Raw genomic sequence first — 12,079 nt, forward strand, 5'->3', positions numbered from 1 at the left:
TCTCATTTTAACCTCATTTTACCCTTTTTACCATTTAAATGCCACTTTAATCACCAATTAAACACAAGCTAATTACCAAATGCAAAAAGACCAAACTACCACTACTCTTGCTCAAATTCTATAAAAAGAGGCCACTACTCTCTCATTTCTCAAGCTTGGAGAGCCAAAAAATTGCTTGCAAATTCATTTCTCACTCTTTCCAAAACGCTCACTCAAAGTTCATTTTCATAAGATTAGTGAGATTCACATTGAATCTTGCTAATTTTGAACTAAACCTCCCACATTTCTCTCTTTTCTTTGGTTGATCACCTCCAAATTTGAAGGATCTACACACTTTGTGCTTGCTTTTGAAGCTACTCCAAGATTTTGTTCAAAGAAGTGGTAATTTGCTAGATCCATGATGTAGATCTTTGTTGTTTGTGTTCAATGCATCTTTGATGCTATATTGGTGCTATTTGATGGTGATTTGATGGAACATTCGTGCTCCAATTGATGTGTGATCATAAGGTGTTTGTATATTTGTTCAAATCAAGTTTCATGCCTTTAAATGCTATTTTTGCTGAAATTTACACTGATGAAATCGATTTCCTTAAGGCTGAAATCGATTTCCGGCTGAACGTAACTTGTTTTTTTTTAAAACTGCACTATGGAAATCGATTTCCCCCTGCATGAAATCGATTTCCTGCTGGCAGAATGTGGTTTTTTGCCTTTTTTATGCTTGTTTTGGTTTCCTACTTCCTCCACTTCACTAATATCGTTGGATCTAGGATGTTGATAGGTTTGAAAGAATCAAATCCATAATATTAGATGAATGATATTAATGATAGTGTGAGTTGATTATCTTTATGCATTTTATCTTCTTCTTCTCCTTTTTTTCTTTTGATCGATGAAAGTCTTAATACTTTGAGAATTCTTATGGAATTTTAGTAAAGAATAGATCGTTACCTATTTTCTTTTCGTGCGGTATTGCTTTCGGAGAATGATCTACATATCATTTCTCTCGCATGCATTAGCACATAAAGTTTTGACTGGCCTCGTTGTAGGGTGATTTCTACATAAATCACTTGGCGATCTGCTTAACATAGCGCAATATTTCGTGTCCCGAATAAAAAAGATCAAATATGGAAGAGAATTGTATGCGGTTGATTTATGACTTATGGAAATTTATCGAGTAGTCGCTATGATTTTATCAAGCTTCTGATAAGTTTCCGTTGACTTTAAATCCGAGTACATCCTTCACTCACCATCGATCTTCATTACTAACTTTGATAACATACTTGACAAGTTTCAAGATGGTTATCTTTAACATCTAACAACTAACTTTAATTTCCGCAATTTATTATATTTCTCATTATATTTCTCGCTTTATCGCTTTATTTTATCATTTCATCATATTTACATTCCGCTATTTTCTCTTTGTCCATTTGGACGTTTATATTCCGTTATTTTCTCTTTGTCCATTTGGGCATATGTTTATGCTTCTGCTATTTTTCTTTTGTCTACTTGGACCATACTTTACTTTTATGCTAAAACACTAATAAACAACCAAAATCTAAAAAACACATAAGGCTCTCTTTGGACTATTGGTTACTATCCCTAGCATTTTAGAGATTCGGACTTATGGACTTAGTGCCTCTGGACCCTTATTTTGTTATTACTTTGTGGTTGTTCTGTCTGTCTGGCATTGGATTGTTGTCTGTTTGTGTATGCAGGTATTTCCTTGAAAGCCCTTGATGGTTAATTCCAAGGCATTGAGATAAGGATTTTACCCGAAAACAGCCGTTACTCTGCCCGATTTTCGTCAGAATTCTTAATGTGCTTAATGCAAAGTGGTGCTAAAGATAATAAGTTCATCTGGATCCCCAAGTGTTAATGTGTTGGTATTGATAATTCCAAAGGATGGGAAAACTACCTTGACTCTTAATGTCAAGTGTTGGCTTCTTATTTCGGTTAGATCGTTTCTTTCCTTAGCTTTTATTTTATGCACTAGGTTAGCCTCTTCATCTCCTCCCATTTCTTAGATTTTCAAAATCTTCTCCCTTTTTTCAAAAAAAAACATTCTTATGTTTGCAATCTTTTCAAAACCTTTTCTTAAAAATATCTTTTGCCCTTAGTGGCCTTTTCTTCAAAAGTTTAGACACTGTTAATTGTCGAAACGAGTGGTTATACCCCACGATGTTGAAATTGATTGATAAAATGACATCTTTTCCGCGTGAGAGAGCTAGTGGCATACTCGTTGATTTTATCCGAGTTGGAGCCCTTCTTTCATTTGCGATGCAACGAACTCGTTTGTTCTCATGCTCAAGATCAATGGCTGAGTATTTCTCTCTGACGACAATAGAGTGTTTATTCGTTTTTTTAAAAACGTTTTTCCCTTTAAGCGGAACTACATTAGCTCTGACTTCTCCATTGCAACGAGGAGGTATGTAGGCCCAAAGCTTAACGCTTTGCCGAGCTTATTTTAAAAATAAAACAAACCCTTTTTAGCACACACACACACAGATTTTCAAAAAGGTTCATGTGGAGTACCACAGATATGAGGGGTGCTTTAAGCCTTCCCCTCATATAATCAACACCTGTACCTTTAGAAACAATAAAGCGCAGTGGCGATTTCAAACGGAATATTGATTCGAGTCAATCCTATGGCTTCGATATCAGATTTTCCCCGCTATAGAGAGCTAGTGGCATACTCGTTAATTTCTATCCGAGTTGGAGACCTTCTTTCATTTGCGATGTGAAGAACTCGTTTGTTCTCATGCTCAGGATCAATGGCAGAGTATTTCTCTCCGACGACAATAAAGTGTTTATTCGTTTTTTAAAAATGTTTCCCCTTTAAGCGGAACTACATGAGCTCTGACTTCTCCATTGCACCGAGGAGGTATGTAGGCCCAAGGCTTAACGCTTTGTCGAGCTTATTTTAAAAATAAAACAAACCCTTTTTTTTAGCACACACGACACAGATTTTCAAAAAGGTTCCTGTGGAGTACCACAGATATGAGGGGTGCTTTAAACCTTCCCCTCATATAATCAACACCCGAACCTGAGTTCTCTTTCTTGTTTTAAAAACAAAACTTTGGGTTTTACGTTCTTTTCCCTTTTCCTTTAGAAACAATAAAGCGCGGTGGCGATTTCAAACGGAATATTGATTCGAGTCAATCCTATGGCTTCGATATCAGATTTTCCCCGCTACATATGGCCTACCATAAATTTTGGTTTTATCAAGGAGTTCTGGGAAGTGATCAAAAAGGATTTCCTTAGATTTACTGCAGAATTCCGCTTAAATGGGAGAATCATCAGAGGGGCAAATAGTTTGTTCATAACTCTTATCCCAAAAGTTGATAATCCAGTGATGCTGAATGAGTTTAGACCTATTTTGTTAGTCGGGTGCATGTAAAAAGTGCTCGCTAAACTCCTTGCAAATAGGTTGAAAAAAGTGGTTAATAAGGTAGTCTCAGAGTCTCAATTTGCCTTCGTAGAGGGGCGTCAAATGCTCGATTGTATCCTTATTGAAAACGAGATAGTTGACGATGCTAAGAGGAGAGGGAAAGAAGTCTTACTGTTTAAAGTAGATTTTGAAAAGGCCTACGATTCGATGGACTGGAAATTTCTAGACGTCACAATGGAAATAATGAGGTTCAATGAAAAATGGCGAGGCTGGATTTTTGAATGCTTAAGGTCTGTTTCGATATCGGTGTTGGTAAATGGGAATCCTACAAAATAATTTTGTATGGAAAGAGGTTTCAGGCAAGAGGATCCCCTATCTCCTTTCCTCTTTTTGTTGGCAGCAGAAGGTTTTAATGTGATGATGGTTAAAAGCATACAACTGATTCTTTTTGACGAATATGAGGTTGGAAAAGGCTAGGTGAAGGTGTCACATATTCAGTAAGCTTACGATACTATAATTGTGGGAAGAAAGAGCTGGAAAAACATTTGGGCGATTAAGGCAAATCTTCAACTTTTTGAGTTAATTTCTGGACTTAAAGTGAATTTCCATAAGAGCTCATTAGTCAGAGTAAATATTCACTGTTTTTAGTTGGAAGAGGCTGCTGAGGTGCTAAATTTTTGAGTTAGGCCAGCCCCTTTCAAGTATCTCGGGCTGCCGGTAGGAGGGAATCATAGCAGAGTGAGTGTGTGGAAGGTTATGGTTGATACTGTGAGACGTAGGTTGTCTACATGGAACAATAATTATCTTTCAATCGGAGGACGTATTATTCTATTGAATTCGGTTTTATGTGCAATTCCTGTCTATTTCCTTTCCTTCTTTAAGGCTCCGGCAGGTATTATTTATCAAATTGAATCGCTTTTAAAAAAATTCTTTGGGGTGTGGGAGTGGAAAGGAGGAAATTGAACTGGATTAAACGGGATAAGATATGTCGTGAGAAAAAAGAGGGTCGACTAGGGATTAAAAATTTAAAGGCCTTCAATTTAGCCTTATTAGGGAAGTGGAGATGGAAATTTTTAAATGAAAAGGGTTTAATGTGGGTCAGAATCTTAGAGTCTAAGTATGGAGAGTTTGGCCGAGAAGCGGGTAGGGTAGATAAATTTAAGTCGTTATGGTGGAGATATATACAATCCATTGATAGCGGGGAGGGAGATTTCAAAGGGAAGTGGTTCAAGGAAAATGTTGCTAGAGAGATTGGAGATGGTGCACAAAAAAAGTTTTGGGGCGATCCTTGGGTCAAAGGGAGAAGTTTGATGAAAGCCTATCCGGGTTTGTTTAGGTTAGCAATAAATAGATGTTTCTGTTAAAGAGTCGTTTAGGAGGGAGGGAGAAGAGTTGGTGTGGAAGGATGGTTGGGCAGCTAATTTAAACGAGGAAAACTATAGATTAAAGAAGAAAATTGTAGGCAACTTCCGAGGACTAACGTTGAAGGAAAATGTGGAGGATTGGTGGATATGGGCTAAGAAGACGTATTCCGTGAAGGACGCTTATACAGAAATTATGGAGGGGTATCACCTGCTGAATATTGAAGACCAAGGCTTGGTGGCTGTTTGGAACAAAATCGTTCCTCTAAAAGTGTTGGTGTTAGTCTGGAGGATGTGGCAAAACAAAATCCCGACGAGAGATGATTTAATCAAGCAAGGTATAGCAGCTGAATCTCAAGGGTCCTGTCCATTTGGATGTGGAAAGGAGGAGAGCGTGAATCATATTTTCTTCGAGTGCCTAATAGCAACATTTTCGTGGAGTGATATCGTGAGATGGTTGAATATTAAAGGAGTCTTTCATAATACTGCTACGCAGAATTTCTATCTATTTGCATATTTCAATAATAGTGGTAGGAGCATACAGGAAAAATTTCTTGTCATTTGGTATGCTTGTGTTTGGATTATTTGGAAAAGACGGAATGACATAGTGTTCAAAAAGAAGCATAAGTTGGGAGAAGCTTTTATCTACGACATCCAATTGACATCTTGGTGGTGGCTTCGGAGTAAGGTTAAAAGGTTCCAATATTCGTTTTACCAGTGGATTTTTAATCCAAAAGCTTGTCTGGGATGGAATGATGGATATAAGGTGGTTGTGTAAACAATTGTGACGGAGCCAGAAATTACGGACGTAGATAACCAGCAGTCATAAATATTGATGTAATGGTGAGGTGGTTAGCTTATGGATGGGATGCTTTTTTTCTCTGCGCCGTTGTATTGTGCTGTGTAGATGTTGTCGAGAGCCTTTCCGCAAGTATTGGTGCATCCTGTTGTTTTTAGACGGCTTTGGTTGGAGGTTTGTGCCAGGCTGTAGGCGATGTTTTCGAAAATTTGTTATTGCCGAAATAATCGACGAGTTGCGGCGTTGACGGTCACTAGAGCGAGATACCAGTCTGGGTCTGGTGTATGTAGAGTTAGTTTTGGAGTATATCCTATGGTACTGTCTGTTATTTGTTTCTGGTGCTGCTATGCTATTTGGTTGGCTTGGTGTACTCTGTTATGGTTTTTATTTTTTCCTGACACTGATATGTTATTTGGGCATCACTTATGCCTAGTTTACTAATAATGTTATTTGGCTTTTCAAAAAAAATTATATGGCCTACCTTCTTCGTTGAACTTCTTTCTGCATATTTTTGTTTCTCACGGGCCACCGCTAGCTACCAGGTACTATAAATTCTGTTTTTCCTACTTGTTCATGAGTTACCACTTTTAACCTCATTTTTGTTTTAATTTCAATTTGGGGGAATTTCTGAGTATTAACTTGTCAGTGGTTTTGATTTTTGAATGCTATTAGTTGATTCAAACCATATTTCATTCTTATGAATAGTAGTTGAGTTTGTTGTGTGACAAGTATAAATCTAGCTTGTTAATTTGTGAGATGTTTTGAAAAAGTTTAGTTTTGTAAATATTAAAAAATTTTGATTTGATTTGCGTTTAGTGGATTGTTATAGCATATCCTCCAAGTGGTGGCGGAGCCAGAAATATTTGGGAGGCTGGGCAAAAATTTTACACCCTGTTTTTATTAATTTTACATCCTGTTTCTACTAATTTTGTTCATGATTTTGTCTAAAAAATTTGCCCTTGATTTTTTCCAAAAAATTCACACCCTATTTTTACTAATTTTCCCCCTAATTTTGTTTAAAAATTACTAATTTTACCCTTAATTTTGTTTAAAAGTTATTAATTTTGCCCCTGGTGTTGTCTAAAAATCGACTATTAAGTAGGGATGATACAACGAAAGGAGAGGTTGAGCCCGGACGCATGCCCGAACTCGCGGGAGTGTAGCTCCACCCATAAGTTGGTTGTATATCATAATCCTTGTGTCGCTTACTGTTATACCCCAAAATTTGCCCGCATCTTTCAAGAAAACTCCAATCTGAAAATTAAGAGTCTCATATAATCATGGATTTTTATTTCAACAAATATCCTGACATATGAAATACTTAGTTTTTAGAATTTTTCTTACAGTATTTTGGCTTGTAGTTGAATTTAGTCTTACGCAAACGCCAAATGCTGTTTATTACTTCACACATGCTATTTATTTATTTACAGATAAATAGTACTGACACAATTGGTACAGAGTTAAATCTTTTTGCAGGCGCAGAATCAGGAAACTCAGACTGTACTGGTAACAAGTAGATTATTATTATCTTTTGTTTCCCACTAATTTTTGTACTATATTCCATTATTTTCAAAAATCTTTTCAAATCTCTTTTTCAAAAATCAAATCCTAACTTTATTCTCTACATCTCTCTTTTTCCCAACACTATCATTCAAATCTTATTTCCACTCAAATTTTCCTTTTGTACGGAATCACATCATTCCCCAACGTCTCTATCCTTCTTTCCACTCTATAAATACCTCTCATTTTCTTTCATAAAAATCTCACATCAAATTCTAATTCATCTCTCAAATTTCTACTTCATATCCATCCTTTCTTCTTCCCCGACAAAATGGCGAAGCGGTGGGAAACGTGTTCTCTTATGGTCGTCACCATTGCTACGGTGATCATGTCTTTCTTCTGTCTACATAGCCCGGAACACTGTGGACCTGGGATGCTTATGCTCCCAATCATCTACATGTTACTATTTGTAGCATGGGTTATCAATCGTCATTTTTAAAATTTGTCGTATTTCTTATTTCTTAAATGTACCGTTTATGCGTACTGTTCAATATAGTATGTAATATTTGTACTGTCAGTATTAAATGTTGTACTATTTGTCATAATATTGCTTAATTACTCAGATAATATTTTATGTGTTTTCTGCCAGTCAAATATTCATTTTTCTGTGCATTAAATGATTTTCAGGGTTATTATCGGTAATTTTGCCCGCATACAGTAAATATTAGTTATTTATTATGTCTGTGTTTTTCTAACAAGTCATGTAAATAAAATTTCATTTTTCACATAAAACAAAAACAAAAACAACAAAAAAGAAAATTAGCTTTGACTGTTGATTTTTCACTCTAACTGCTACGTCAATACCTGAACAGTCAGTTGACAGCCAAACTGCGGGCAGTACAATTCTCAGTGTTTTGTACCATCAATCAAATCAATCTTTCACAATTAAAAATTCCAAGATTTTTGTTCTAGAAGTCTTCTGAATATCACACGATTAGCAGAGACTCAACACTGCACAAAAATCAGGTACGTTTAACTGTCTCCTACATAAACAGTCCCTGACTAGGGTTTTCTTGTTTTTACAGGAGAAACAAGTTTTTGAGAGCTCAAATGGATTTCATACACATCCATATATCTCAAAGTACCATCATACAAATTTTCAAACTTCAATTCACTCAGACGCACCGTCAGCAGCTCAAACAGTCAACAGACGACCCGTTTGACCAAAAAAGTCAACAGACAGTCAAAAATGAAATTTTTTGTCAAAGTCCATATTTTGTCAAAGGATTCATTATTTGATCATTGGATGATCATAATTCATCAAGGAAAAATCAAAAATCAACAAAACCCTAAGATTCAAAATTAGGGTTTTTGCCTGAAAAGTCAACTCAACTTTGACTGGTCATAACTCTCTCATCCTTCATCCAAAAAATTCAAACCAAAGCTCATTTTGAAGGAAATTCAATTATATTTCAAATGCCATTGATCCCATGGTCATTGGATTCACCATTTGAAAAATATGATCAAAGACATTACAGGTCATTTTCAAAGTCAACAAAAAGACACTTTTTTCAAAAGGACACACAAGGAGCATCAAAAATCATTTTGACATGAGACCAAAGACATTGGTTAGAGGACTCTTTGAGGTTTCCAAGAAGTGCAAGATCTCCTTCATATGACAAAAATTGAGGGATTTACAGCTTGTTGAAGTTGGCTAAATTTTGGGAAAATGCATGAAACCAACATTGCTCAAAAATGCATTTTTTCCAAATGGGGCCAAGTTTTCATGGTTCAAAAATCATTTCCATAATATTATGGGCCTCCCACGACCAAGACAAGGCCCACACCTTTTTTGTCCATTTTTTGCTTAATTTTATCTTATTTTAAGATTAAATTAAAAGGAAAATGAATGGATAATGGGTAGCTTACAATCTAAGCATGAGTCACCCAAGGAATCTTCAATTTTCTGCAGAGAATTGAAGAGCAAGGCAAGAGCATTGAAGAGAAGAAGACTTGGTCAATAATTCAAAGGTTTTTAATATAAAAAAATCAAGAATTCCACAAAGGCAACTAGATGCTTCTTGGCTTCAATTCTAAGCACAACATAGTCTATATAAAGGCTATAACACTTCACAATCAAAAGAGACAGAAAATGAGAGCCATTCTTATGCTTGTACCATGCTTGTAACCACTTAAATTTTTCAAAGAAAATTCAAATTCGAATTTTTAATTTCAGTCAATTTCAATACAAACTAAGCATTCAAACATCATCTCTGAGCTTCACTGAAACTATTCCAATCAATTGCAAGTCTTAAACCTCACTGAATCGAGCTACACAGGTCACGATTTGTCCAAACTAAAATTGACTTGTATCTCATAACACAAGCATATCTAGCACGATGTAGACATATATTTGAACTTGGTGTGGTGTGTAGATCATTTCTGGAACTTTAATTGAGTTTTAGACGCTTACATACGAAGTTACCATTTTAGGGTTCATAATCTAAAAATTAGGGCTTTTTGAAATAGGCAAAATTAGAGGATCTAAGTGGTACCATTGAGTTCGCATGGATCAGACGAGTTGAATGGATAGGTCGCGCCAAATTTATTTTTACGTTTGACCCTATTCGCTATTTTGCAGGTTTAAACATCATGTATTATAGCGCTTTTTTACAAAAGCGCTGTTATAAGTGTTGTCTGGAGGTTGAAGACGATGCGTGTCCTCACCCTATTGGCTGGCATGCGCGCGTGTTTTTTAAAATTTCCTCTAATTCTGTGCTTTGCAGGTGTACTGATCACCACGTGCCTCAATTTCTTGACCATCTGATCTCATTTAATGAACCATCCAACGCACCAGACAAAGCAATCCTTACCATGGACTCTCAATCCAACCACACCTGATCAGTATCCTTTTATATTTTTATTTCTATTTTAATTTCTTTACAAAATTAATTAAAAATAGTTTTAAAAATCCAAAAAATACACAAAAAATATTTTTAGACTTCTAAAATAATATATTATTTTCTGAAATAAAAATATTTTATTTTTCTTCATAATTTTAATATTTTGCATAATTAATTAGTATATATTTATATATTTGCTTTTTAATTATTCTAACCAATCAAAAAATCATAAAAAAATTTTCCTTTATGTTAAATATTGTTTATATATTATAAGCTAATTTTGTACATATTTTGAATAATTTTCTTTTTAAGTTTAATTATTTGTATAATTATTTGCATAATTATGTTTTAATTAACTTAATCAATTTCAAATCAATTTCAAAAAATTCCAAAAAAATTAGTTTTGCTTTAAAATTAATTGAAAAATATTTTGTACATATTTTAAACTTAATTTCTAGGTTTAAATCTATTTTCATCTTTTTTCTTCATTTTAATTTAATTAATCATGCATTAATTATAATTAAAATCAAATCATAAAAAATCCAAAAACATGCCTTTTATTTTTCTTGCAATTTAAATTCCTAGATAAATGTATAGGATGTCAAATTCATGTAAATAGGCTAGTTTACATTTCCCGCACAATCGATGTAATAGCGTAGATTTACTTTTCGCACTTTACATTTCCGCATTTTAATTTCCAGCATATATAAACTGCGTGTATGTCAAAGATAAAATTGAACCGTTAGATCACTAACTTCAAAGATAAAATATCTGAATCCAAACACAATCACACTTGCACCTCTTAAGGTAATCCCTTCTCATTCATTTCAAAATCAAAGTCAAAATTCTACTGTTTCGAGTACAAAATCGAACCTTTTGTTTATATCCGGTGAAAGGATAGATTTTTAAAGAAAATAGGATAAAGACCTTATAACTCAGGGTAGACCTCCTAGTTTACTTGCTCAAATCAAAACAAACAAAATTCTCATATACTGTTGTTTTTCAAAACAAAACTTTCCAAAAAGACAATATTTTGTATACATCCAAACACGGATCATTACAAAGTTAACGTTCTTTTCAAAACATCTTTCGAAAGATAAACAAACATTTTTGTATACATCCGCACAAGGATCATTACAAAATTCAATTTACAAAGGTATTTGAAACCACATATGAGCATTCTAAAGCAATTGAAAAGTGATCGAAAAACAAGTGAGCTAAGCAAACTTAAGAGCCCATGGATAACCATGGATACAAAGGGTGCTAACACCTTCCCTTTGTATAACCTACCCCCTTACCCAGAATTTCTTAAAGGTCTTTTTTCTGTTTCTTTTATAAACCTTTCCTTAATTGGATAAAATAAAAGGTCGGTGGCGACTCTGTGAATTTTCAAAAAATGCGAAAGCATAAGCGATAAAAAAGAGTCAGTTCACGTATCTCTCCAGATCAGAGGTATGGCCCGATAAAACGGAGGTCCACACTTACGTACATTGGATATATATTATATGTAGGGAGACTTTTCACGCATCCTCTCATGCCCAGTGGCTCGATAACACTGATATAAGATGGTATAGTGGTCTAAAAAATGAAAACATAATGTGGCTTAGTTTAATACTAATAGGTTCATAAAAAAGGTTAACATTATTAATGTTGAGTATTCATCTTGGAGTTACCAACTAGAGATCTTAAGTGAACATTCATAACTTTTAAATAACAACTAGTCAGAGACACGTGCTGATGCCCGGGTGCATTAATTGTAGTGTAGTATTTTTTGAACAATACAAAAAATGTAAAGTAAAGAAGTTTGACCAAATTGCATATATAAAATGGAAATTAACCATTTTAAAAAAGTTTTAGGGTTAAATATACAATGCCCCTGCCATTAGGGCAAGATTCAGTTTAATCTCCTGAAGTTTTTTTTTAATCTGCCCCCTATAAAAGAAAGATTCTTTTTCCGCGCCCCCTATCCCTTGTTTGGTTGACTGTGCATGAGGAATATGGTTGACTGGGCATTTGAATTCCTTGTTTGGCTGACTGGACTTGCTTACTTATTGTATACTATGTTTGATAAGTGTCGCACGCTCGCGAAAAATTAACAACAAAGTTGCCACTAACATATCTATCCTAAAAG

The 12,079-nt window shown here is 34.8% G+C and overlaps 1 protein-coding gene across 1 annotated transcript; it reads left to right on the forward strand.

The window, feature by feature from the left end:
* The first annotated feature begins 4,141 nt into the window (after nt 1-4,141).
* Nucleotides 4,142-5,524, forward strand: LOC131638811 (uncharacterized). Its single transcript, XM_058909360.1, has 2 exons — nt 4,142-4,277; nt 4,752-5,524. Exons 1-2 carry the CDS (start codon nt 4,142-4,144, stop codon nt 5,522-5,524), a joined length of 909 nt encoding a protein of 302 aa, XP_058765343.1.
* Nucleotides 5,525-12,079: the final 6,555 nt, after the last annotated feature.

Source organism: Vicia villosa, unplaced genomic scaffold (assembly GCF_029867415.1).
Source record: "Vicia villosa cultivar HV-30 ecotype Madison, WI unplaced genomic scaffold, Vvil1.0 ctg.002437F_1_1, whole genome shotgun sequence".
Lineage (NCBI taxonomy): Eukaryota > Viridiplantae > Streptophyta > Magnoliopsida > Fabales > Fabaceae > Vicia > Vicia villosa.